The sequence below is a fragment of the Phocoena phocoena genome, chromosome 10 (assembly GCF_963924675.1).
Source record: "Phocoena phocoena chromosome 10, mPhoPho1.1, whole genome shotgun sequence".
Lineage (NCBI taxonomy): Eukaryota > Metazoa > Chordata > Mammalia > Artiodactyla > Phocoenidae > Phocoena > Phocoena phocoena.
In genome coordinates this window covers 5,001,592-5,029,309 of record NC_089228.1, presented here as the reverse complement: position 1 = coordinate 5,029,309, position 27,718 = coordinate 5,001,592, and the positions used below count along the sequence as shown (strand labels likewise).

General features: G+C 39.0%; 1 protein-coding gene across 5 annotated transcripts in view; it reads left to right on the top strand.

Moving 5' to 3' along the window:
* PPARG (peroxisome proliferator activated receptor gamma) overlaps window positions 1-27,718 on the top strand; it is a 130,099-nt gene that overhangs the window by 65,829 nt on the left and 36,552 nt on the right. For all 5 annotated transcript variants that reach the window (XM_065886489.1, XM_065886490.1, XM_065886488.1 and 2 more), the window contains 2 exons: window positions 13,647-13,874; window positions 15,255-15,424. In XM_065886489.1, coding sequence (XP_065742561.1) covers window positions 13,655-13,874; window positions 15,255-15,424 — 390 coding nt within the window. In that variant the 5' untranslated portion in view covers window positions 13,647-13,654. The remainder of the gene's footprint in view (window positions 1-13,646; window positions 13,875-15,254; window positions 15,425-27,718) is intronic.

The window sequence follows — 27,718 nt, the reverse complement described above, 5'->3', positions numbered from 1 at the left end:
ATATAAGCAACAGTATTCAGTATATGCTAAAAACCAGGTACAAATATATTTTGAATTACCTGTTATTTAGAGTTATTTGCACCGTGGCCCTCCATTGGTTTGAATATCATTAGTTGAATATTAATTTGAATGTTATAAGTTTGTGAATTATCCAAATGCCTGGCTTCTTTTCAAGTCTGCCTACCTTTTGATACTTCAGTATTCGTTTGAACCTCAAGAGGCTTATTTGCTAGCAGAAGAGTACCTTACTTGGTTAAGTAACTAATATCCAATATATAAAGCACTTAGAGCAGTGTCTGGTATGTAATCAGTATTCAACAAATGTTAGTTGTGTCTTCTCACCTCTAAAACGGAAGTTACACTTTGGGATAATACAGATTTTCATTATCCATAGTATCAAAAGTTTTCTATTTCCATAGTTAATTAGGTCAGAGTTACTTCTTACTCTCTTCCAATCTTTTCCTTAGAATTTTTTTCAGAATATTTAGATATTATCTAAAAGATACTTATTATTAATCATAGTTCTAGAAGAAAGAAACCAAGGTTCAATTTCTTGTTTTGGCAAAGAGCCAGTGACAAAACTTAGTACAGAAGTTCTGATATCCTTCACATGTTCCAGACATATGAACACGATGGCTCCCCTTACTTTTTTGGAGAATGTAAAATATCCATTATTCTTTTTTTTTTTTTGCTTTGCGTTAGCAATTAAATATTTTTAATGTAAGATAATTGGATATTATTTTACTATAGTCTTACACTTTACCTAAAACCCTGCCTTTAGTTTAGTTTTAAAAATTAAAAACCTATTGGTAATTGCCTGGCGTTCCAGTGGTTAGGACTCTGTGTTCTCCCTGCTGAGGGCCCAGGTTCAGTCCCTGATCGGGGAACTAAGATCCCACATGCCGCACTGCCAAAAAAAAAAATTAAAAACCTATTATGTAGACTGGGCAAGTTTGCTTAGTTGATTAAAGTATGATGCTAAAAAGATCCAAAGGTGTGAGTTTGACTTAATTATGGTCAGGTTCACATAGAAATATTTCCCATTTACGAAGAAATCTCTTTGCCGTTGATACAACACACCTCTAGCCAATTACAAGGTACAAACAACTGACCAGGAGAAACCAATCCAATTTGGCAAGTGTCTGTCCTATATGAAATCTAATCCTCTTTGGTGTTATATTCATTTTGTTATTATTGCTTAAATAAACTCGGGTCATAGATGAGCCATGCTGGATGATGGAGACAAGTATCTTTTCCTTGGAATATCTTTATCAGTAATAATCCAAATCCCAATCACTCCACTGGGCCCTCATAATTCAAAACCCGTCTCTACCGAGTCGATATCCCCGATTATTTCAGAATGTGTGAGTCTCTGTCTCCTCGATGTTTTTAGAGCACTTATTTTCTCTGTACTTTCTTCTGTTATCAAACATCTTTCATCTTGGTAACTTTTCGAGCTCAAGAACTACATTATAATGTATTTCTTGTGGGGCCTGAAAAATACCTTGTACATAGTTTTAGGTCATTGGTTATCTTGATTTGAGGTGGTTTGGGTTTTGTATTACTGACTGAGCATGTACTGAGGTTAAGATGTTGAGAAAGAAAAATGCCTAAGAAAAGTAAAACAAGGAAAAGTTTTGGGAAGAGAAACACCATAGTAAAATATAATGACTCTTGTAAGAAACAAGGTTTATAAAATAGATTGTTGATACAGAGAAGAGTTAAATAGTTAGCATAAAATTGGTAGTTTGGATTTAACCTGTTGGTTTATTTCACTTAAATGGAATGTCTCAAAAGACAACTCAACTGTTCCAAGCACATTAACTTCCCAAACACGGGACTCCTAATGTAGGCATTAGTTTTTGGAAAAAGATTTCCTGCATTGTTTAAAAAAAAAATACAGGGTACTCGTAAGACAGAATAGGCCAAGCATATCTAAAGCAAAAACATAACTTCTAATACTCATTCCTTAGGATGAAGTGTGCACCCTGTGAATTTTTACCTGCCTTGTTTACACTGATTCGAGAACCTTGGTTAAATATGTATCTAGCCTTTATTGTACACGGAAGCCAGTTTAAAAAATAGGTAGTTTACTAAGATTCATTTCAATACTGCTTTATAACTTCTGACTAGGAAAATTGTCAAATGAGTGCCCTGGAAATTCTACACCAATCCTTTGTAATACAAATGGAAGAGGTTTTGCTGGCTATGTAGTTGGTCTTAACGTTTCCTTCTATCAACCCCGACTTCCCGGACCCGTATGAAACATCTCTCTTATTTACCCTTTTTATTAGAGAAAATGTGTAAATCATTTCACAAATGAACATACTTGTGTAATTTGCACCCAGATAAAGAACAGAACAATACCAGCATTCCAGAAGCTCTCTGACTATTCTAATTTCTAACCTAAAGATTAGTTTTGCCTGTTTTTGAACTTCATGTAAGTAGAATCATACGTGGTTTACTCTTTTGTATCTGGATTCTTTTGCTCAGTACTTGTTTGTTAGATTAATCGTGTTATTGAGTGTAACTGCCCTTCATTCTCATTACTAGATGGTAGGTATTTCACTGTGCAAATATATCACAATATATCTTCCTACCCTACTGATGATGGGCGTTCAGGTGGCTTTCCGTATTGCAAACAGTACAACTGTGAGTGCTCTCGTATTGGTCTTTCAGTGAACAAGTATACACATTTTGTTAGATACATACTTGGGCTGTAGGGCGTGTTCAGCCTTGAGTCACTACCAAACGGTTCTGAATGCGGCCGTACCAGTGTATACCTCCACCAGCAGTGTCTGTCTGAGTGTTTCATTCACTCCACATCTTTCCTGGTTCTTGGCATTTTCTATCTTTTTCATTTTATCACTCTGGTGGGTAAGTGGTGGTATCATCTTGTAATTTTTGATTCTAATTTTTATTTCCCTTTCTCTGATGACTGTAAAGTTAAGCACCTTTTAAAATATTTGTTGTCCATTTGGCTATCTTCTTTTGCAAAGTACCTGATCAAGTCTTTTGCCTATTTTTATATCAGGTACTTTGGATATGAGTTTTAAAGCGACCTTCATCAAATATGTGTATTGCAGATACCTTCTCCCACTCTGTTGCTTTTCTATTCACTTAATGAACAGTTTTTAATCCTAATAAGAGTCCAGTGTATCACATTTTTCTTTTATGGGCAGTGCTTTTTATATCCTGTTGAATGAATCTTTGCCTACTCCAAGGTTGATAAGGCGTTGTCCTAGTTTTTCTTTTTTTTTTTTTTCAGTACGCGGGCCTCTCACTGTTGTGGCCTCTCCCGCTGCGGAGCACAGGCTCCGGATGCGCAGGCTCAGCGGCCATGGCTCACGGGCCCAGCCGCTCCGCGGCACGTGGGATCTTCCCGGACCAGGGCATGAACCCGTGTCCCCTGCATCAGCAGGCGGACTCTCAACCACTGCACCACCAGGGAAGCCCCTAGTTTTTCTTTTTAACGCTCTTTTGTTTAATATTTCACCCTGAGATTTGCAGTTCACGTGAAATTGATTTTTGTGTGTGGTATAAGGTGGGGTTGAACCTTTTCTTCCTCTGTGTGGATACCCAGTTTACCTACTCTGCTTGTTGAAAATATTATCCTTGCCCTACTACAGTGACACTTTTTCATAAACTAGGTGACCGTTTACACGTGGCATTGATTCTGGGCTTGCATTGGTCTATTTTTCTCTCTTTGCACCAACCAACATCTGGTCTTAATGACTGTAGCTTTATCATTGGTTCTGGTATCTGGTAGGATAAGTCCTCCAGCATTTTTCTTCTCTTCAAGATTGCCTCGGCTAGTCTTGGCCGTTTAAATTTCCACATAAATTTTAGGCTCAGCATGTCAGTTTCCAGGCAGAAACGCTAGGATTTTGATTGGAATTTATTCTGAATCTATAGATAAATGGGGAGGATTGACAGCTTTATAATACTGAGCCTTCCAGTCCATGAACATGACACGTCCCTTCATTTATTTAGATACTTTTTCAATATACTTTTGAGTTTTCGGCGTAGAGATTGTACTCATATTTTGCTAGATTTTTTTCCCTAGGTATTTGATGGTTTTGATGCGATTGTAAACATCATTTCAAAATGTCATTTTCTGTTTGTTGCTGGCTTATAGAAATATAGTTGAGTTTTTAACATCAACCTTATATCCAGGAACTTTGCTAAATTCTCCTTTTAACTGTAATGGTTTTATTATTTTTTTTATACAATCATGGCATCTGTGAGTAATGTTAGTTTTATTTCTACTTTTCGAATTCTGTGTCTTGTTGTTGTTGGATTGGATAGGATCTCCAGTGTTGATGATAGCTAGTATCCTTATCTCATTCCTGACCTCAGAAGGAAAGCTTAGGTATTTCATTGTCAAGTATGATGGCTACTTTAGTTGTTTCGTCTTTTTTAAATAGCTGTTCTTTATCAGATTAATGAAGTTTCTCACCCTTCCTAATGAAGAGGTTTTTTGAACTCATGGATGAGTGTTGTATTGTATCAAATGTTTACTTGTAGAATATTTCTGGTAATGCTATAATGGCTCAGGAGGAGGACTTAGAATGAAAAGTGCTTACTAAGGATATTTTAATATCACATGGCAATATGTTTTAAGATAATATACAGTATTGCTAGTGGAAATCTGCACTTCATCCCATAACCACAAGTGATCTGGCTACATCTGTTTTGACACTTTTGTTCTCAGAGTTTGTATAGCTTAAGACCATTGTCTTCTCATTAAGAGTGCTTGGCACAGTAAATTGAAAACAAAAGAGTAAACAGAAGCGTAGTGTATCACTCACTTTGCCAGACTAAACAACTCTGAGTAAGGCCAGCTTTCCCCTCTAGCATAATTTCAGGCTATTAGAGATGCTTCAGTAGTAAAGTTTTCTTTAAAAACACCTACCCACTCTATCTCTTGCAGGAGGTCCCTTACAGTGGTTGACGGGTGGACAAAGCAAGGAGAAACAGTCCTTTGGGAGATCTTTGGTGGTTCCCTCTTTTCTAAGTAGCTACAAACTTGTGGAGCATTCCTTGCATTTTTTTCCTTTCCATTCGGTCTCCTCTCTCCCATTTTCCTTCCCCTGCCACTGCAAAACCAAAACCAAATTGTGCAGAAGGAGCTGGCCAGGAGGAAACATTCCAGTTCCTTTTTTCTGACCTAAGTACCAGTCTTCGCTGGCTGCTGGTGTGTGCTAGGCAAGGCTAGAGTTTCAGCTAAACCAGAGTAACTAACTGTTCAACAGATTTAGCCTTAGTCCTGACTAGTTTTTAGTAAGTCTCCTTTTAGAAACATGTGAAGGTGGTTTTAGCAGAAGAACCAACCTTGAACTAGTTTGACCATGATGAGAAAGAGGACTTGAATCTCCAGCTAAGGTAGCGGAAGAAACGATCGTTCTGGGTGAGGGCATGATCCTATCATCTTTCCTGTCCCCTGATACCTCAGGACTGGATTAAGCAAGCTATCTATACAAGATGTGGCCCATGCAAGAGAAAATGAATTTTTAGAAAGCATAAACTAGCATGGACTTCTCCAAAGCTGATCATATGTCCTTTGTTGGTCTGAATTTGGAAATTTGCTATGAGACCTTCTGGCTCTTTATAAAGAAATGTGCATATAAAGATACGTATTAGAATGCTTTCAACCTCTGCCAAGGCTATCGATGGGAGTATCACCAGGACAGAAGCACTGGTTTTGGTTTGTAATATAGTCTAAGTAGACAACACAATGAAAACATATTTTCTTATATTAAAGAAACAAATGACACACTAAGGAATCCACTAAAATTCCACACTAAGGAATTTTATCCTTTTCTTAATTCCTGTTGTCCAAAATAAGAGGTTCTCTGTTCAGAGAAACCATAACAGAATTCAACCCCAGTTCCAATACCTATTAGTTGTATTGGGCAAATCACTTACCTCTTTCTATCTAATGTTTTCAGTCTATTGGGTAGTAATTATAATTGTTTACAACCCATAGGGCTATTTATATATGTAAGTTATATTACTATATGTACATTTCTAAATTATACTTACATTAACAAATTATAAATTACATATGTAATGGGTCTAAGGTACAGTGCCTGTCATATGATAAGTGCCTAAAAATAATTAGCTACTATTAAACTATACTTCTGCTAATGGGGTCCAGAGTCTTTTTCTTCCTTTGCTAATTAAAACTCATCATACCAGTGAAGGAAAAGAAATGAATTGATAGAATTTATTTTTTAAATGCTTGAGTCACAAGGACAGTCATCTGTTGGTCAAGTATCAGAAATATTTTCTGATACTCCTTTATTTTACTTAAAACTACATTAAAATTTTCTCTACTTTTCCAGGTTATTGCATGATAAGTCCTTTTAAGAGGACTGGGAAACAGACAAGGAATATATTTACTCCCTCTGTTAGGTGAAATCATGGGAAAATACTGCAGTTTAAAGATATTTAACTTAATTTTTAGTTTCATCAAAGTAATATTTGTACACAGTTTTAGAAGTCAGATCGTACTACAAAGCTTTTAATGAAGAACTGCAGTCTTCAACCTACACCTGGTTCCCACTTCTCAGAGGCAATGATTTTTAACTTTTTAAAGCACGTCTCCTGGTCTTTACTGCTGTATGTTTAACATGCTTATACTGCGATTTGTTAAATTGTGTTGATTACCCACTGGCTGACTGCTGCAGAAGATAAGAATTTAGCCCTTTGCCATCACACTCCCTTTCTCAAAACCTACACTCCTCCTCTCCCGCAACCCACCCTCACAGTGTGGTTATTCGTAATTTTAGGTGAAATTAGTTGTCTGTGTTTACATCGCAGTAATTTTGGAAGTGCGCTTACAATTGAGCCGGACAGTATACTGCAGTTTTACTTTTTTGGGGGGGGTGCATCGGGTCTTCGTTGCAGCACACAGGCTTCTGTCTAGTTGCGGCGCGTGGGCTCCAGAGTACGTGGGCTCTGTAGCTTGTGGCTCACGGGCTCTCGTGTCGGGGTGCGGGCTTCGTTTGGGGGATCAAACTCGCGTCCCCTGCATTGGAAGGCAGATTCTTTACCACTGGACCAGCAGGGAAGGCCCTACAGTTTTACTTCTGACCCTGAATAGCTGTTTGTTTTTCTGGAGTTAATCATTCTTTTTTTTTTTTAATTAGTAATTACTCACTTTTGTTGTTGTTCCTTTTCTCCATACCTTGCCACTAGTTCATTCTCAAACTCTCCCTCAGAGTGGGCATTTGCATGTCTCAGGCATTGCCGTTTCTCAGGGAATCTCATGAGGCCACCGGCATCCTCTGATCCATTTTCTAAACAAACAGGTTCTGCTCAGGATCTGTTGTCCTGGGTCTTCCTTCCACTTCTCTCCTGTACCTCAATCCTTTTGCTTCCTGGATCCCATGTTTCCTTTTTGTTCTGGTGTAGAACTCTAGGGAAAAACAAACGGGAGGTGACTTTTTTTTGAGGTCTCATATTTCTGAAAATGTCTTTATTCTCCTCTTACACTTGAGTGATGGTTGGGCTGAATATAAAATTCTAAGTTGGAAATAATTTTTTTCTTTGAAGTTTGAAAATACTGCTCTGTTGATTTTCTAGCTTCCGGCGCTGCTTTTGAGCAGTTCAGTGTCATTCTGATTCCTAACCCTTTTTAGGGGACTTTTTTTTTTTTTCCTGCCTGGAGGCTTTTAGGATAGTCTCTGTAAAAAGAGCATTCGTCTTTACAGTGATTCCTTTCTCTGTGGTGCAAGTTAGAAATCCTTTCTCTCGTTGTTTTAACCAACATAAATCCTTGCCCTTAGTCACTCTAAAGTTAAAGAAAACCTAAGGGATAACTTAATAAAACTTTTCAAGTACATGTGGTAAAGGTCAACTACGCAGAGGATGATAACTGTATGTTTAGAAAATGAAAGAAAAATGTACAAACTCCAACAACATAGGTTAGACCATCATTTCACAAACTCTGTTCCATCAGATGGTAAACTCCTCAAACGTTGTGTGCGATACCCTCCCCTCTCTTGTATTTTCTCGTGGATTATTAGCATATAATTCTAAGAAGTCCTGCAATAGACCCATTTAAACTGGCTTCACCTAGCATTTCCTGAGTTTATTTGCCCATCAGAATTTTTTTTCTTTTTAATTATTTTAAAAGGAACATCATTAACATATGTATAACACAGTTGGGGAAACGCCAGATAAGACATAGACTTTCCTGGCTACAGAAGAGCAGTTTAGCATTGGAATGAGTAACCCAGAGAGGCTGTGGACTCTCCTTTTGCAGAGGCCTTTAAAACAGGACATCTGTTTTAGGCGTAATCCTCTTTGAACAATGGGACTTTGCTGCTGTTTCTTCCTTTTCCTGTCCCCTAGTGGTAGCGTTGGGGAGCTTTTAGCCTACCTTTTACATGATTCTAGTACCCTGGTTACTCTGGTGACAAAAGTTACCACGACTACCAATAATTACATTTATGGAGAACTTACTTTCTGGCCCTATGCTGGATGCTTTACATGTATTATTTAACTGAATCTTCACAGCAACTCTGTGAGGTCGGCAGTATGATTATTTACAGATGGGGATAATTAGGGGTAAAGAGATCACAAAATTGACAAGAAAGAGGTCAGGATTCAAACCCAGGGCTTCTAACTCGCTACTAGCTCTCCATCTTCAGTTGTTAATGTTCAGAACAGCAACCTGCAACGAACAAACAAACAAATAAAATACACACATCTGTATTTATTACGTAAAGACTTGGACAGATACGACGCTCACTTTATGAGACTGTTCCCTAAACCTTTTGATGAATTCGGAGTTTATTACTTTTGTTAGAAACAAATTCTACTACCAATTTCTTTATTCTAATTTGTCAACCAGTAGATGGCTCCTTGCATGAGACATTTTTCCTTCATAAATTTGATGTCATTCCTGTGTGTTAGTTAAGACCGGAAAGTCTGGATCTGTGAAAATTGGTATAGATTAAAAAGTCCCCTTTTCAACGTATTTACACATGGTAACGACTTCGTAATGCAGTGCGGAGGATGCTAGGGGTGAAAGACAGAGAACCTGGACTCTCGTGGACTCGGCCTCTTCCCCTGAGCTCCTGAGCACATCACTTTGCCTGGTTTTCTTCAACTGCCAGATGGGGAGCTTAGATTATCTCCAAAACGCCCTTTCTGCTCTGACATTTCAGAGTGATTTTTGTCTCTGGATATCGGCTCTTGTAACGGGAGAGGAATTAGGAAATTCACAGGTCAGTTCGCACTGCAAAGTGATTTGAATAGATCAATAAGGAGGGGCTGGATGAATAATATTTATGAGTACCATGACCTTGAACTGAAACAAATGAGAAGAGATTGAAAAAACTTGGTGATTAAGTGTCTTTCTAAGGTCACTTCCAACAGGGCTACTAAGTTTTAGACATGTAGGAAAGGCTCTTTCCTGCACCCACTCTTGTTCAGCTTAACATGTTTCTCCAATGAAGCTTCCATTTGAAAATTACCCTTCATAGTGCATCCCCAGCCCCCTGTACCTGGCACATCATAGGTGTTCAGCGAAGCTTCGTCGAAATTAATTGTTATTTAATATGGAACTAGAAGATCAGGAAGAGATTTGTTTTTCTAATCAGTATTACGTTTAGAAAGTCACGTGTGCAGGCTGTGGAGTTTTAGACCATCTGGGTTCATAACCTAGCTGGACTCCTTAGTAGCTGGGTGGTTTTAGGCAAGTTATTTCCATAACTGTGCCTCAGTTTCCTCTCCTTTAAGGGGAGTTATAAGTGTACCTACCTCATGGGGCCATTGTGAGCATTCAGTGAGACAGTCCAAGCATTGTATTTGGTATAATACTTAGCAGAGATTTAGGGTTCTATTAATATTAGCTGATGTCTTTATTAAGGAGGTGCAGCATTTCCCTAGACATTCTAGTAGAAGTTTTTCTTTTCATTTCATAAGGGACAACATAGAACCCCAAAAGTAAACTGTATAGTTCTAGTGCTTGATTTTTATCATTTAACATCTTTTCTGACCCACTTCCATACTCCCGAATAATGATGCCTCTCAGATGAGAGAAGTTGCTGTGTTTTTGCATGATATGTCTTTTTGTTTGAACTACATTATACTTTGGCGTGTTGCGAAGTCTGCTCATTGAGTATCGTAGAGTTTAAAGCCAAGGTGAAGGTCTGAGGTAAATGGCACACGACTACGTCCTTCCCCACAGTGTCTGCCTCAAGACTCCTGCCTGCTTGAAACACACCAAAGGCTGTGAAATTAGTGATGTGCCTGATGTAATGCACTTCTCTCACCCAGCTGGAAAGTTAAGACATTGTTACTTATCCCTGAGAAGGACTGTCGTCCATGCAAGCTTTTTGTTCATTTGTTCTTTCATGAGTAATTGCATGGAGTCACGAAAAACACCTACTCAACTTACAGCTTGGCAGAAACAGTAGCTTATGTTTTCTGAAGACAAAATTAGAAGCAGGCTCCCTGGACCCCATCTTTAAGTCAAAATAAAATGTCTAGGAAACCACTGTGCCTCCCAGTAACCACGGCCCCTGTGGAGTAATATTGTTTAGGTCAAGATGTCCCAGAGTAAGAGGACAAGGAGAAGGGAAAGAGGGGAAGGAAAGTGTGTACTGGGATAATTTGTTTTCATAGAGATGAAGAGGCAAATGGTTTTTCTTTCTTCCTTTGTCCTTTCTATGTAGAGGAAAAGTTTACAGTACCCTAATCTTCCTCCTGCAATTATCAGAAGAGAAAAACTGAGTATACGTTGTTGAGAGGAGGAGTTACAGCTTAAACTGTACTTTATTTATGATATTGAAGATTACATCTTTTCTGGGGAGCTTAAGTCTTAGCAAAACTAAACCACTGAGAAAGTATCTTTATTTTTTCCATTTTCACAGAAAAATGAATACTTGTTCTTTCCTTCCCTATAAAATATGATCATTCAGTTGGCAAGCGTTTAGTAAACAACAACTATGCATAAGGTCTAAAAGGAAAACAGAATAATAAGACCCTGTCCTTTGCTCCAGAACTGGAAATCTAACAGCGGAGATACTTATCCAAATAATTATACCAGAGGGAAAGAGAGGTACTCAGTGCTGTGGGAACACGGAGAATGGAGAGTGTTTTTAAGTTGGAGAATTCGTGGAAGGTTTCATGGAGAGAGTAGCATTTGGACCAGTGTGGGATTCCCCACTACCGTGGGAAAGACAGACGGGAGTTTTGACGGGTGGTGCTGAGGGACAGGAGGAGGGTGAACAGCTTCAGGAAGCAGCATGAACAGACATGAGCGGACTAGACGGTGCAGAGTGTCTGCCCTGGGCACACCGTGGGATGCGCCCAGGCACAGCACTGATGAGAATGGGGGTGAGGTCTGGGATCCCGAGTGGAAAATGACACTGAAAAAGTAAGGCAGACTGTCAGGGAGGGCCTTGAATGCCACGCAGAGACTTTTCAATTTATGATGTAGGTCAGTGCTTCCCCTGCTTTTCCACCAAAAATTGCCCTTAGTAGAAGAGGACAACAAAGTCGGCGTTCTCGGGGGAGGAGGGGAGGGATGAATAGGTAGAGCACGGCGGGTGTTTAGAGCAGTGAAACCATCCTGTGTGCTACTGTGATGGTGGATGCTTGACATTACGCATTTGTCAAAACCATAGAATGAACAACACAGAGAATGGATTCTACTGTAAACTGTGCGTTTTAGTTCATCATAATGTATCACTGTTGGTTCATCAGTTTTGTCAACAAGCATACCACACTAATACGAGTGTTAATAATAGGGGAGATGCACGTTAATAATAGGGGAAACTGTGTGTTTCAGGGTTTGCGGGGGAGGAAGAAAGGGAAAAGGGTATATGAGAACTTTGTAGTTTCTGCTCAATTTTTTTTTTTTTTTTTTTTTTTTTTTTTTTGCGGTACGCGGGCCTCTAACCGTTGTGGCCTGCTCCCGCTGCGGAGCACAGGCTCCAGACGCGCAGGCCCAGTGCCCATGGCCCACACGCCTAGCCGCTCGGTGGCATGTGGGATCTTCCCGGACCGGGGCACGAACGCGTGCCCCCTGAATCGGCAGACGGACGCCCAACCACTGCGCCACCAGGGAAGCCCTCTGCTCAATTTTTAAGTAAACCTAAAGCTGCTTTTTAAAATAGTCTATTCTTTTTTAAAAATAGCGTTCTTGGGCTTCCCTGGTGGCGCAGTGGTTGAGAGTCCGCCTGCTAATGCAGGGGACGTGGGTTCGTGCCCCGGTCCGGGAAGATCCCACATGCCGCGGAGTGGCCAGTGAGCCATGGCCGCTGAGCCTGCGCGTCCGGAGCCTGTGCTCCGTAACGGGAGAGGCCACGGCAGTGAGAGGCCCGCGTACCGCAAAAAAAAAAAAAAAAAAAAAAGAAAATATAAAAATAAAAATAGCGTTCTTTTAGCCATGAAATGTACTACAAGTATAAAGTTTTTTTAGGAGTTTCATAGTATATCTTTAAAATCACGTGAATTTTTTGCTCTGTTTATTTACACATAAATAACTATTTTCTCATTAAAATTTTCCCTGAAACTTTTCAATAAAAGACATGATCCCTAGGGATATGATTCCTGTGTTGAGAAGCCTGACATTGGTTGGCAGGCAGTCACTGAAGTCATATGTTAAAAGTGAAACAAAAATAAACCAGTAAAATGATGAGCAGACAATTTTTCTTGCAACCCAGACGTTTTTTGCATCCTTATTTTCATTTCCCAGTATTCATACAGAAGCATATACACTAACTTTAACTCAGTCAACCTTTACTTTGTCTACAGAAGAACTTTGCAATAGGCATGATGAGAAATAGTTGATGAACCTACTTTTGTGGATATTGCAGTTGAGACAAGAGAGGTGTATTTTGATAGGAAAGTAATATATACTAAGAAAAATGGATAATGAAATAGAAAATAAGCATGCTGAGGAGATGGGCAAAGTAAATGGAGTGACGTGGGTCAGGTAGGTTTAGATGAAATTTGTTCAATGGCTGCCCCTGCCATTAGGAGCACACACTTTTTTCTGGATGTCATTGAGACCCCGTATGACCTTTAAGCTATCACCAGTGTAGTGTTTGTACTGTAACACAGATAACTTCAAGTTGTTTGGGTACTTATTCATGTAGATATTCAGACGTGTGAACCAAACCGTGCCTGATGCGTCCTCTTGGAACCACTGAAGCACATTCACAGCCCTAGCCTCCTTATTTGTGTTTTCAAGGCGCTTTGTTTTTCTTATGAAGACCACAGCTGGAATCTTTAACCTCTTGCAAGAGTCAGCCTTTGAGAGCTACATTCTTTAGCTCTCTGCTAGCTGGGAAAAAACACGAGGCCCATTCCCAGATACCCTTAGGAAAGCCATCCTGCTCTGAAGAGAGCAGGGCTGTTTCTAGGACATTGATGTGGGTATGCCGTACACGTGACACTATTAGAGGGTCCTCAACTGTGACGTCCAGGTAAGGGGTGACTTCCCTCCATTAGTTCAACAGCCTGGACGGCACTAAGAAGGCGGCTGTGTTCCCTGCTCTCCTCATGATCACCTAGGTGACATCACTTGACCCAAGACTCTTTCTGTTCCCTTTCTGTGGATCTTTACAGGATGGCACTGTCCTCCAGGACTAACGTCATACCTATTCTTTTCTCCATTTCAGAAATTACCATGGTGGACACAGAGATGCCGTTTTGGCCCACCAACTTTGGGATCAGCTCCGTGGATCTTTCTGTGATGGACGACCACTCCCACTCCTTTGACATCAAGCCCTTCACCACCGTTGATTTCTCCAGCATTTCCGCTCCACACTATGAAGACATTCCGTTCCCAAGAGCTGACCCAATGGTTGCGGATTATAAGTATGACCTGAAACTCCAAGAGTACCAAAGTATGCGGTTTATTTCACTTTTCAGACTGCTGAGACTAGAATTGGATTAATACCTCACTCACACTGGGGTAAATGCTCCAGAGACTAAAGCCTATAGTGAAGCCATTTACCGTTCATTTATTCACCCATTGATCCGTGAAATAGTGGGCATTTATAATTGACCAAAAAGGAAGGTAGTGTGTGAACACGTCATCATCTTTCTCCGCCCCCACCCCCACCCTTCCTGCCTGCTTCCCTTCTCTCTTTCTTTTTTTCTTCCCTTCTCAGGGACATTTTCCAGCCTGATTACCTTGCCAGGTGCATCTCAGGCTAAGAGTCCATCCCCCCCACACTTTGAATTCTTTTTTCCACTTGTAAGTAGATAAGGAACATTTTGTCACTTTTTATAACTTATCTCTAAATCACTGTTGCATCTTTACTAATTCTGCAGTTTGAACAGCTTCCAGTGAAACCTATTTTTCAGCACAAATTTAAATGTTGACGTTGTAGGCTATTGATAAATCTCCATGCCATTAACGCAATTCACATCAAGCCATCAGACTCGAGAAAAACTAAAGCTGCACTTTTCAAGGTTAAATTTCTATGATGCTCTTTCCTTGATTTTTATCTCTTTGCTGATATGCTGTTTTTCCAGAGCCACCACCATGTAACTGCAGCCATTACTTGACAATAAGTAAGAACTTCCTGTAGTTCTAGTTTTTTTTTTTTAAGATAAATGATATACTTGGTTATATTTATATGTGTGGCTTTCAGTTGGAGCCTGATATGAAAACTTAACAGGCCTGATCCTGACCAACGGAAAGATAGTGCTTGCTTTCCATAGGGCCTCTCTCTATCAGAGATCATTTTACAAACCATCTTTTCTGACTCAACATTGACGGGAACCTGCTCTCTTATTTTTCATGTACCTTCAAACTGGGCTTACCATACCTTTTCATGGCAATGTTCCTTCTGTTTCCTTTACAAGAGTGGTTTTAAAACACTTCTAAAATGCAACACTTAAATTAAAATGTATAATTTAATATTGTCACGAGTGCCAAATACAGCACATTATGTAGCAAAGTAACCTTAATGATCTCAAATACCATATGTTGCCTGTTAGAGCTTTAGTATTACGAGGTATTGGACGGTCATAGAACCACAAAGTTAAAAGTTAACCACAAAGTTAACCCCATTTTTTTTCACAGGTGGGGCTAGAGGTGTTGCGACTTGCCTGTGATTACAAAGCCTACTTTTTCCTGTGTATTTTTCACGTTCCATAGTGCATCTAACTTAAATAATAAAATAATGGCACCAAGGTGTACTATAGTGACTTCCCTGTTGCTTGTCGAGCATTGTTTTTCACGTGATAATTACCTGCTCATGTTTTTCTATACACAGGTGCAATCAAAGTGGAGCCTGCATCCCCACCTTACTATTCTGAAAAGACTCAGCTGTACAATAAGCCTCACGAAGAGCCTTCCAACTCCCTCATGGCAATTGAATGCCGTGTCTGTGGGGATAAAGCTTCAGGGTTCCACTATGGAGTTCATGCTTGTGAAGGATGCAAGGTAAAAAAAACCATTTTTTCTTTTTTGAAATAATTTGCTGAAAATGTACCTATTATTTCATTTCCTGTTGCAAACAGATGGCAAAGAACTGAGATAACATTGTCAAGCTTTTACATATTTTTGGCAAAACCCATTCTTCAAATGGTATAATGCTTGAAAACCTAAGAAAATTGTTCAAAGCAAGGCTACTTTGCCTCACTTCCCCTTTTCCAAATTGGTCCTGTGCAGCACCATCTAATTTGAACCTTGCATTTTGCAGATTTAAAAAAAAAAAAAAAAAGTCACTTGTTCAAGGTATCATGGAAAGACAGTGATGAGCTGACCCAGACTGGTACCCGGATTTCCTGAATATTCTATATTGTTTTGCGCTATACCATGGAATATTCTGTATATGTAGGACCCGATGGATAGATAGATAGATAGATAGGTAGGTAGGTAGGTAGATAGATAGATAGATAGATAGGTAATCTTCATTTGAGCCTTAGAACGGTCCTATAAAGACAAGCTTATGTATGGCCACTTTACAGGTGTAGAAATCATGAATCAGTGAGACTTGCCCATGGTCATCCATCAGTAAGTGGCAGAGCCAGGACCAGAACATATATCTTATGACTCCTAAACCAGTACTCTGTGCTTTCTTGTTCCAGCATCAGTTTGAGCTATGTGTTAGGAGCAGGCAAAGCGATGTAACTGTTTTGGAAAGGAGGTACTCTTTCTCCTCATCTCTTTTCTTTGTGAAAAAGGGTATTTTGGAAAGTTCATTTAGTAATATTCTGCCCAATTATTAAGAAAATGTTAATCTACTCATATTTTATTTTATTTTTATTTTTTTAATTTAATTAATTAATTTGGCTGCGTTGTGTCTTCGTTGCTGTGCGCGGGCTTTCTTTAGTCGTGGTGAGTGGGGGCTGCTCTTCGTTGCATTGCGTGGGCTTCTCACTGCGGTGGCTTCTCTTGTTGCGGAGCACAGGGCTCTAGGGGCGCAGACTTCAGTAGTTGTGGCACGCAAACTCAGTAATTGTGGCTCATGGGCTCTAGAGCGCAGGCTCCGTCGTTGTGGCGCACGGGCTTAGCTGCTCCACGGCATGTGGGATCTTCCCGGACCAGGGCTCGAACCTGTGTCCTCTGCATTGGCAGGCGGATTCTTAACCACTGCGCCACCAGGGAAGTCCCTCTACTCATATTTTAAAATGTAGTTCGTATTTTTAAAGAATTAATTCTAATAGGCTCAATGAATAAAATAGTAATCGAATAGTACTTATTATATACTCCAGAGCTCAGAATAAATTGTTCATAAATACTTACCTTATAAAATAACGCTGCTTATAAAAGGTAAGATCAGATTCAATCGTCAGTTGGGCTTTTTTGTTCAGAATAAAGATATATGACAGCAGTTAGGTAGGTGTTAGAATATCTGGGTTCCTAACTGGACCATGGGCCAAAAAAGGAAGTTAATATTTATTGAATTTCTACTATGTGCCAGATATTGTGCAAGATGCTTTTGCATATTATCATTTTTAAACCATATTCTGTCTAAGTTTTCAGTTCTATAAAATGAGGGTGTTGAATTAGATGATCTCTAAAACCTCTTCAGTCCAATAGTTTATTACTCCAAAGGCAATTTAATAAAGTGAAAGAGACAAGCTAGTGGTCACCTGGCCACTTGCCCAAGGTCCCTAACCAATCACATGAGCACTTCAGCCTTCAGACACCTCATGTGTAAAACAGCTTGGTTAGATTAGCTCCCCAAGGGCTTCTTATTCATCTCTAAGTTCTAAAATTCCAAAATGACTCCTTGAAATACTACTGGCAAGAGATGGCTTTCGTTTAAAACATGAAAACCCATTCATTCTGTGATTGAAACCAAACTACAATATCTGTGATCTTATATGAAATCATTATCTTCCCAAGGAGTAGTGATAACATGTCATTTGAGTTAGATTTATATAATTTTGAGGAAATAGTGGCTAAATTCTGAGAAATACCCAAAGAAATCATTTACTTTTGGTCATCTTGGTAATTTATGCTGATAAATAAATAAAAGTATGGTTGGCTAAGTTTCCACAGTAAATTATTATTTTTATGGGCTGGTAAAACACTTAGAAAACTAGAGGGCTTAAGCAAATAGTTTCACTGGGATTCTGTTCATCAGATATTTGTAGAGAGGTTTTTTTTTTTCTTTCCGAAATTTTTTTTTTTAATTTTATTTTTTTATACAGTAGGTTCTTATTAGTCATCAGTTTTATACACATCAGTGTGTACATGTCAATCCCAATCGCCCAATTCATCACACCAACAACAACCACCCCCGGGGCTTCCCCCCTTAATGTCCATACGTTTGTTCTCTACATCTGTGTCTCAACTTCTACCCTGCAAACCGGTTCATCTGTACCATTTTTCTAGGTTCCACCTACATGCGTTAATATACGATATTTGTTTTTCTCTTTCTGACTTACTTCACTCTGTATGACAGTCTCTAGATCCATCCACGTCTCAACAAATGACCCAATTTCGTTCCTTTTTATGGCTGAGTAATATTCCACTGTATATATGTACCACATCTACTTTATCCGTTCATCTGTCGATGGGCATTTAGGTTGCTTCCATGTCCTGGTTATTGTAAATAGTGCTGCAGTGAACATTGGGGTGCATGTGTCTTTTTGAATTATGGTTTTCTCTGGGTATATGCCTAGTAGTGGAATTGCTGGATCATATGGCAATTCTATTTGTAGATTTTTAAGGAACCTCCATACTGTTCTCCATAGTGGCTGTATCAATTGACATTCCCACCAACAGTGCAAGAGGGTTCCCTTTTCTCCACACCCTCTCCAGCATTTGTTGTTTGTAGATTTTCTGATGATGCCCATTCTAACTGGTGTGAGGTGATACCTCATTGTAGTTTTGATTTGCATTTCTCTAATAATTAGTGATGTTGAGAAGCTTTTCATGTTCTTCTTGGCCATCTGTATGTCTTCTTTGGAGAAATGTCTATTTAGGTCTTCTGCCCATTTTTGGATTGGGTTGTTTGTTTCTTTAATATTGAGCTGCATGAACTGTTTATATATTGGGGAGATTAATCCTTTGTCTGTTGATTTGTTTGCAAATATTTTCTCCCATTCTGAGGGTTGTCTTTTCGTCTTGTTTATGGTTTCCTTTGCTGTGCAAAAGCTTTTAAGTTTCATTAGGTCCCATTTGTTTATTTTTGGTTTTATTTCCATTACTCTATGAGGTGGATCAAAAAAGATCTTGCTGTGATTTATGTCAAAGAGTGTTCTTCCTATGTTTTCCTCTAAGAGTTGTATAGTGTCTGGTCTTACATTTAGGTCTTGAATTCATTTTGAGGTTCTTTTTGTGTATGGTGTTAGGGAGTGTTCTGATTTCATTCTTTTACGTGTAGCTGTCCAGTTTTCCCAGCACCCTTTATTGAAGAGACTGTCTTTTCTCCATTGTTTATCCTTGCCTCCTTTGTCATAGATTAATTGACCATAGGTGCGTGGGTTTATCTCTGGGCTATCTTGTTCCATTGATTTATGTTTCTGTTTTTGTGCCAGTACCATATTGTATTGATTACTGTAGCGTTGTAGTATAGTCTGAAGTCAGGGAGTCTGATTCTTCCAGCTGTGTTTTTTATCCCTCAAGACTGCTATGGCTATTCAGGGTCTTTTGAGTCTCCATACAAATTTTAAGATTTTTTGTTCTAGTTCTGTAAAAAATGCCATTGGTAATTTGATAGGGAATGCATTGAATCTGTAGATTGCTTTGGGTAGTATAGTCATTTTCACAATATTGATCCTTCCAATCCAAGAACATGGTATATCTCTCCATCTCTTGGTACCATCTTTAATTTCTTTCATTCGTGTCTTATAGTTTTCTGCATACAGGTTTTTTGTCTCCCTGGGTAAGTTTATTCCTAGGTATTTTATTCTTTTTGTTGCAGTCGTATAAAGGAGTGTTTCCTTAATCTCTCTTTCATATTTTTCATCATTAGTGTATAGGAATGCAAGAGATTTCTGTGTATTAATTTTGTATCCTGCAACTTTACCAAATTCATTGATTAGCTCTAGTAGTTTTCTGGTGGCATTTTTAGGGTTCTCTATGTATAGTATCATGTCATCTGCAAACAGTGACAGTTTTACTTTTTCTTTTCCAATTTGTGTTCCTTTTATTTCTTTTTCTTCTCTGATTGCCATGGCTAGGACTTCCAAAACTATGTTGAATAATAGTGGTGAGAGTGGACATCCTTGTCTTGTTCCTGATCTTAGAGGAAATGCTTTCAGTTTTTCACCATTGAGAATGTTGCTTGCTGTGGGTTTGTCATATATGGCCTTCATTATGTTGAGGTAGGTTCCCTCTTTGCCCACTTTCTGGAGAGTTTTTATCATAACTCTCCAGAGTTATGGAGCAGGCAGGAATGGGTGTCAAAAGCTTTTTCTGCATCTATTGAGATGATCATATGGTTTTTCTCCTTCAGTGTTAATATGGTGTATCACATTGACTGATTTGCATGTATTGAAGAATCCTTGCATCCCTGGGATAAATCCCGCTTGATCATGGTGTATGATCCTTTTAATGTGTTGTTGGATTCTGTTTGCTAGTATTTTGTTGAGGATTTTTGCATCTGTGTTCACGAGTGATATTGGTCTGTAATTTTCTTTTTTTGTAGTACCTTTGTCTGATTTTGGTATCAGGGTGATGGTGGCCTCATAGAATGAGTTTGGGAGTGTTCCTTCCTCCGCAGTTTTTTGGAAGAGTTTGAGAAGGATGGGCATTAGTTCTTCTCTAAATGTTTGGTAGAATTCACCTGTGAAGCCATCTGGTCCTAGACTTTTGTTTGTTGGAAGATTTTTAATCACAGTTTCAATTTCATTACTTGTGATTTGTCTCTTCATATTTTCTATTTCTTCCAGGTTCAGTCTTGGAAGGTTATACCTTCAAAGAATTTGTCCATTTCTTCCAGGTTGTCCATTTTATTGGCATAGGGTTGCTTGTAGTATTCTCTTAGGATGCTCTGTATTTCTGTGGTGTCTGTTGTAACTTCTCCTTTTTCATTTCTAATTTTATCGATTTGAGTCCTCTCCCTCTTTTTCTTGATGAGTCTGGCTAATGGTTTATCAATTTTGTTTATCTTCTCAAAGAACCAGCTTTTAGTTTTATTGATCTTTGCTATTGTTTTCTTTGTTTCTATTTCATTTGTTTCTGCTCTGATCTTTATGGTTTCTTTCCTTCTGCCAACTTTGGGTTCTGTTTGTTCTTCTTTCTCTAGTTCCTTCAGGTGTAAGGTTAGATTGTTTACGTGAGATGTTTCTTGTTTCTTGAGGTAGGCTTGTACAGCTGTAAACTTCCCTCTTAGAACTGCTCTTGCTGCATCCCATAGGTTTCGGATCATCGTGTTTTCATTGTCATTTGTCTCTAGGTATTTTTTGATTTCCTCTTTGATTTCTTCAGCGATCTCTTGGTTATTTAGTAACGTATTGTTTCGCCTCCATGTGTTTGTGCTTTTTACATTTTTTTCCCTGTAATTCATTTCTAATCTCATAGCGTTGTGGTCAGAAAGGATGCTTGATATGATTTCAATTTTCTTAAATTTACTGAGGCTTGATTTGTGACCCAAGATGTGATCTATCCTGGAGAATGGTTCGTGCACACTTGAGAGGTGTAATCTGCTGTTTTTGGATGGAATGTCCTGTAAATATCAATTACATCTGTCTGGTCTATTGTGTCATTTAAAGCTTCTGTTTCCTTATTTATTTTCATTTTGGATGATCCGTCCATTGGTGTAAGTGAGGTGTTGAAGTCCCCCACTATTGTTGTGTTACTGTCGATTTCCTCTTTTATAGCTGTTAGCAGTTGCCTTATGTATTGAGGTGCTCCTATATTATAATTGTTACATCTTCTTCTTGGATTGATCCCTTGGTCATTATGTAGTGTCCTTCCTTGTCTCTTGTAACATTCTTTATTTTCAAGTCTATTTTATCTGATATCAGAGTATTTCTGCTCCAGCTTTCTTTTGATTTCCATTTGCATGGAATACGTTTTTCCATCCCTTCACTTTCAGTCTGTATGTATCCCTAGGTCTGAAGTGGGTCTCTTGTTTTTGTAGCCATTCAGCAAGCCTGTGTCTTTTGGTTGGAGCATTTAATCCATTCACGTTTAAGGTAATTATTGATATGTATGTTCCTATGACCATTTTCTTAATTGTTTTGGGTTTGTTTTTGTAGGTCCTTTTCTTCTCTTGTGTTTCCCACTTAGAGAAGTTCCTTTAGCATTTGTTGTAGAGCTGGTTTGGTGGTGCTGAATTCTCTTAGCTTTTGCTTGTCTGTAAAGCTTTTGATTTCTCCATCGAATCTGAATGCGATCCTTGCTGGGTAGAGTAATCTTGGTTGTAGGTTCTTTCCTTTCATCACTTTAAGTATATCATGCCACTCCCTTCTGGCTTGTAGCATTTCTGCTGAGAAATCAGCTGTTAACCTTATGGGAGTTCCCTTGTATTTTATTTGTCGTTTTTCCCTTGCTGCTTTCAATAATTTTTCTTTGTCTTTAATTTTTGCCCATTTTATTACTATGTGTCTCAGCGTGTTTCTCCTTGGGTTTATCCTTTATGGGACTCTCTGCGCTTCCTGGACTTGGGTGGCTATTTCCTTTCCCATGTTAGGGAAGTTTTCGACTATAATCTCTTCACATATTTTCTCTGGTCCTTTCTCTCTCTCTTCTCCTTCTGGGACCCCTATAATGCGAATGTTGTTGCGTTTAATGTTGTCCCAGACGTCTCTTAGGCTGTCTTCATTTCTTTTCATTCTTTTTTCTTTATTCTGTTCCGCAGCAGTGAATTCCACCATTCTGTCTTCCAGGTCACTTATCCGTTCTTCTGCCTCAGTTATTCCGCTATTGATTCCTTCTAGTGTATTTTTCATTTCAGTTATTGTGTTGTTCATCTCTGTTTGTTTGTTCTTTAATTCTTCTAGGTCTTTGTTAAACATATCTTGCATCTTCTTGATCTTTGCCTCCATTCTTTTTCTGAGGTCCTGGATCATCTTCACTATCATTATTCTGAATTCTTTTTCTGGAAGGTTGCCTATCTCCACTTCACTTAGTTGTTTTTCTGAGGTTTTATCTTGTTCCTTCATCTGGTACATAGTCCTCTGCCTTTTCATCTTGTCTTATCTTTCTGTGAATGTGGTTTTTGTTCCACAGGCTGCAGGATTGTAGTTCTTCTTGCTTCTGCCTGTAGAGAGTTTTAACATTTCTGAGAACAGCTAAAAACTGAAAGACAAATATTGTAAGTAGCTAAGTTCTGAGGGCATAAAATCTTAGAAGATAAAAGAAAGCAAAGAAGAAAAGTAGCAAAAAGAAAATAGGGAGGCGAAAACCCAAGTGCCCCCGAGTTACAAACAGAAATGTTCTAAGGCAGAAATGGCGAATGAACACTTAAGACCTGACGAATCTAGGGGAGTCCTTCACATACCAGATATAAACAAATAAAGAAAAGCAGTAGAAAAAAGTTAACAGTATAGTATAGTAACCTGCAGCAACTTGGACACCATTCCAAAATATGGATTACAGACTTCCTAGACTAAAATGCAAGGAAGGTTATGCTATCCTTGGAAGGGAAAATAGACATCTGGTCATTTTAAAGGTAAGAACAAGAAAAACATTAGAGGAATAATGTAATTTGGCTTCTCCAAATATAAGTCATCAGTTCTCAAATTGTGATCTGGGAATGGGGTCCTTAAGAACCTTTCGAGACACCCATGAGGCTGACGCTATTTTCATAATAATAATAAGTTGTTATTTACCTTTTTCATTCTCATTCTCTCAGGAGTGTAAGTGGAGTGTTCCAGAAACTACATGACATGGAATGTTACCATAGTTCTGATGCCTGATGGAATGTGGCCTGTGTGTTCTTGTACATAGTAATTTCTCAGGTTTTATTTCTAGTCTGATCAATGCTAATAGCTATAGCCCACCTAAACAAAAGCTCTTTGGAAACCTCAACAATTTGTACAAGAGTAAAGGAGTGTGGGCTTTCCTGGTGGCGCAGTGGTTGAGAGTCCGCCTGCCGATGCAGGGGACGCGGGTTCGTGCCCTGGTCCGGGAGGATCCCACGTGCTGCGGAGCGGCTGGGCCCGTGAGCCATGGCTGCTGAGCCTGCACTTCCGGAGCCTGTGCTCTGCAACGGAAGAGGGCACAGCAGTGAGAGGCCCGCGTACCGCAAAAAAAAAAAAAAAAATAGAGTAAAGGGGTGTATGGAGACCAAAAAGTTTGAGAACCACTGTTACAAGGAATGAAGCTGAAGACATACTGACTCATTCTTTGCTACTATGGAGTTAAACAGAATTGCTGCCACACTCTGAATGCAGCTAAATTAGACCAGTGGCTGTCGGTAATCAAAGATATCACCTTAGTTCATCAACAGTACTCAGTGAAAATGAAATTAACACATGTGTTAGACTCACCTGTATGTATTTTCTGAAAGGTGGTTTGGCAATTTAACATTTGTCATTTCAGTAGAATGTGAGATATACCCATAATTAAAATACAGTTGACCACAAACCTGAAAACTAATTTATGGATTGCAGAAAGTAGTTATAATCCTTAAGATAACTGTCAGTAGGTCTTTTTAAACAGCTTTACAGTGCCAGTGGGACAGGTTTATGTTGGTGATCCTTGCCAAAATTCAGATAGGAATAAAAAGATTGGGTTTGGATTACAGGGAGACAGTGATGGAGTATTTGGTTGTTCACATTACAGATTTAGGCAATGTATAACCTGTAGCTACTGAAAGACTAATAAGTTCTACAGCTTTCACGGCTGGCATTTATTGCTTACAATTTGGACACTTATTTTTATCTCTAGTCGGTTTTCATCATATTTTTATGCCTTTAGTGAAAGATCATTTTAGAACCATAGACTTAGCTAAAGGCATAAGGAAGCACAATCTACCATACAATACAGTATAATCTGTTTTTGTTTTTTGGGGGTTTTTTTTTGCAGTACACGGGCCTCTCACTGCTGTGACCTCTCCCGCTGCGGAGCACAGGCTCCGGACGCGCAGGCTCAGCGGCCATGGCTCACGGGCCCAGCTGCTCCGCGGCATGTGGGATCCTCCCGGACCGGGGCACGAACCCATGTCCCCCACGTCGGCAGGCGGACTCTCAACCACTGCGCCACCGGGGAAGCCCTGTTTTTGTATTTCTATGTATTTTTTGTATCCTACCTCAGAAAGAATTTTTAGTATATTCCCATGTGCCAGTGGCAGCTCGTTGATTCAGCCCCTATGGGCCATACCATTTCATGATAAAGCTGAATGCAGGTCCAACACAGGGCGTTTAATCTGATTGTAAACTTAACAATACCGCTCTTAGGTCTCATTGCACCTGAAGTTTTGTTACTTGTAAAACAATGAAGGATAGGTTGGAGAAATTTTTTTTAAAGCAGAAAAAACAAAAAACAGGCATTACGTTCTCACAAGCAAATATGAAGACTTTATAATAAAAATATACACAAAACCATTTTCTGAAATGGTGACTGATGCATCTCCATCACACCAGTTCACAGACTTTATGATAATCAGAACTGTGAGCTGTTGGAATTGCACATCATTTTATGGACGCTGACACAATAAAAAAGAGTGTTGTTAGAGAGTGTTTCTTTATTGGCAATATGAAGAAGCTTTTGAGAAGCCTGCTTCGTTCTTCAAGTCAAGAAATAATTTTACAGAAGAAACACTGAGAGCCTTGTATCTTCCTCTCTAGATTTCTTGAAAGAGTCAAACTGCAAGAAAATGGTTGGTTATCATGAACTTAGTCTTAAAAGAAAAGTAAATTCCAAGCTCGTGCTGGAGTCTGTACATATTTAGTTCAAGATTTTAGGTTCATAGTCAGTACGTAATTGATATACAGAATGATTATCCTTCAACGTTGGAATCATTATGAAAAGAATGTGATACACTTTGAAAGACATCGTAGGAGTCAAAACAGAAAATAACATTATAAGGGTTAAACTTAAAAAACATAGTTCTTTTATTAAAAAGCCTTCCTCTCCGGGCTTCCCTGGTGGCGCAGTGGTTGGGAGTCTGCCTGCTAATGCAGGGGACACGGGTTCGAGCCCTGGTCTGGGAAGATCCCACATGTCGCGGAGCAACTGGGCCCGTGAGCCACAACTGAGCCTGCGCGTCTGGAGCCTGTGCTCTGCAACAGGAGAGGCCACGGTAGTGAGAGGCCCCCGCACCGCGATGAAGAGTGGCCCCTGCTTGCCACAACTAGAGAGAGCCCTTGCACAGAAACAAAGACCCAACACAGCCAAAAATAAATTAATTAATTAATTAAAAAAAAAAAAAAAAGCCTTCCTCTCCAACCATGCCAAATAGGTGAGTACTCTGGGACCTGTCAGCTAGCCAAGCAGCATTTTCAACCACTAATATTAGGTTTTAACAGTGAACATCAGAGAAGCAGTCAAAGATATAAAAAATGTATGGTCACAATGGCAAAAATCAAAACAAAAATTTCTCACCAGTATTTATCAGTGACAACAGTTCTGTACTTTAGCCTTGTGTGAATCATTGGGGGGAAAGTGGCTTTTAAATATTCAAACCTTCTTATAACCCTTTGAGAATTAAAGAAGCTTAACTTTCCAGCATACCCTACACAGGGCATACTGTTTGAGATATTAGTGATCTCACAAGAGGTAGGGAAAACTCTCCAAAACATTAATAGCAAAACAAACAAACAAAAAAATCTTAGGTCTTGAGATGTAGCTGCAGGCATACTTGCAGGGGCAGGGCAGAGTTTCCTCATGATAGATGCCCATAGGAGTACTGAGGTGCGGCATTGCCCTACAGGTAGATGCCTATGTCAGTATTCTGAGCTGTCAGTGAGGAGCAGCTGAGTCTGGGGTTTCTGAGTTGAGCCACAGTTCTCAAGAGAGTCTGAAATAGTCATGAGCCAGTGTCACTCCTGGCTTTTAACAGAAGGCTCTTTAAATTCTCTTTGGAGGAAAGAATTCCCAATTTAGACCCTGTAGGATTCTCACAGTTTAAGGTCAAGAAATGAGTTCAAAATAAAATGTCAGCAGACACTTAAGTATGCAATCAACTTGATGACATTCACCAGAAGTAAACAAAAAAACAAAAAAACAGACTTAGGCCTCTCCACCCCTACCCAAGGAAAGCAGATAGTGGAATTGCCTGATACAGAATGTACAACAGCTGTGTATGAATTGTTCAAAGATAGAGGGCAGAATCATAGCAATGAATGAGCAATAATAGACTATCTGACCAACAGCTCTGTAAACAGGTGAAACTTCTAAAAGTGAAAAATACAATCATTGAAATAAAAATTCAATACAAGGGTTAAATAACATACTAGAAACAGGAGAAGAAAGGATTACTGAACTGAAAGATATATGCAAAGAAATTACTGAGAATGAGACCAACAATGTCTTAAAGAATATGTCCTACCCAGAATCTGCTAGAATTTGAGGCCTCTTTTAGTTCTTTAAGTATTCATAGGATCTTTGAATATTAAAAATATGTCTTCTTTAGTGATGAATAGTAATGTACAGAACTCTTCTTACTGATGAACTTTGGTGAGAAAAGTTTGCTTTTGCTTACTCTTGCCATTGTCATTATATATTTTTTGTCATCTTATTTGGCTGTTCTGATGTTTACCTTCGTGATGAACATTAATGAGTAATTAATGGTAAGAAGATGAAAAATATAAAAGAGAAGTTGGGAAATACTGAAGGATTGAAAAGAAATTCTAACATTTAACTAATTGGAGTACCAGAGCTGATGAACAAGTGAAACTATGATGCAGAAACCATGTGCAAGAAGATAAATGAAAGAAATCCATGGCTAGATGCACTGCAGTAAAACTGCAGAATATGAAAAACAAAGAGAATATATAAATGCAACCAAAGTCAATTGACAACAGACATCTCAACAGAAACAATGAAAGCACAGGGACAGTGGAATTCAGAGTGTTAAGAGGAAAAACTGAGTACCCTGTGATCTTTCAAGAATGAAAGCAAAATGAAAAGGTTTACAAGTTAAAAAAAAAGAGACTGAAATAGTAAACTTCAAGGATCGTAAGTCATAGAGAGGGGAATATATTTGCAATACCTGTATATAGTATGATACTACTTAATAAAGCCCCCAAACTAGCATACCTATGCAATGTATTATTTAGTTTTATAGATTGTGTGATAAAACTATATTTTCTTAAAGGTCAAGGAAACGATAAACTCAAAATTGGGGATAATGACTATATTGTCAAGAGGCCACAGAGGCAGGAGTTA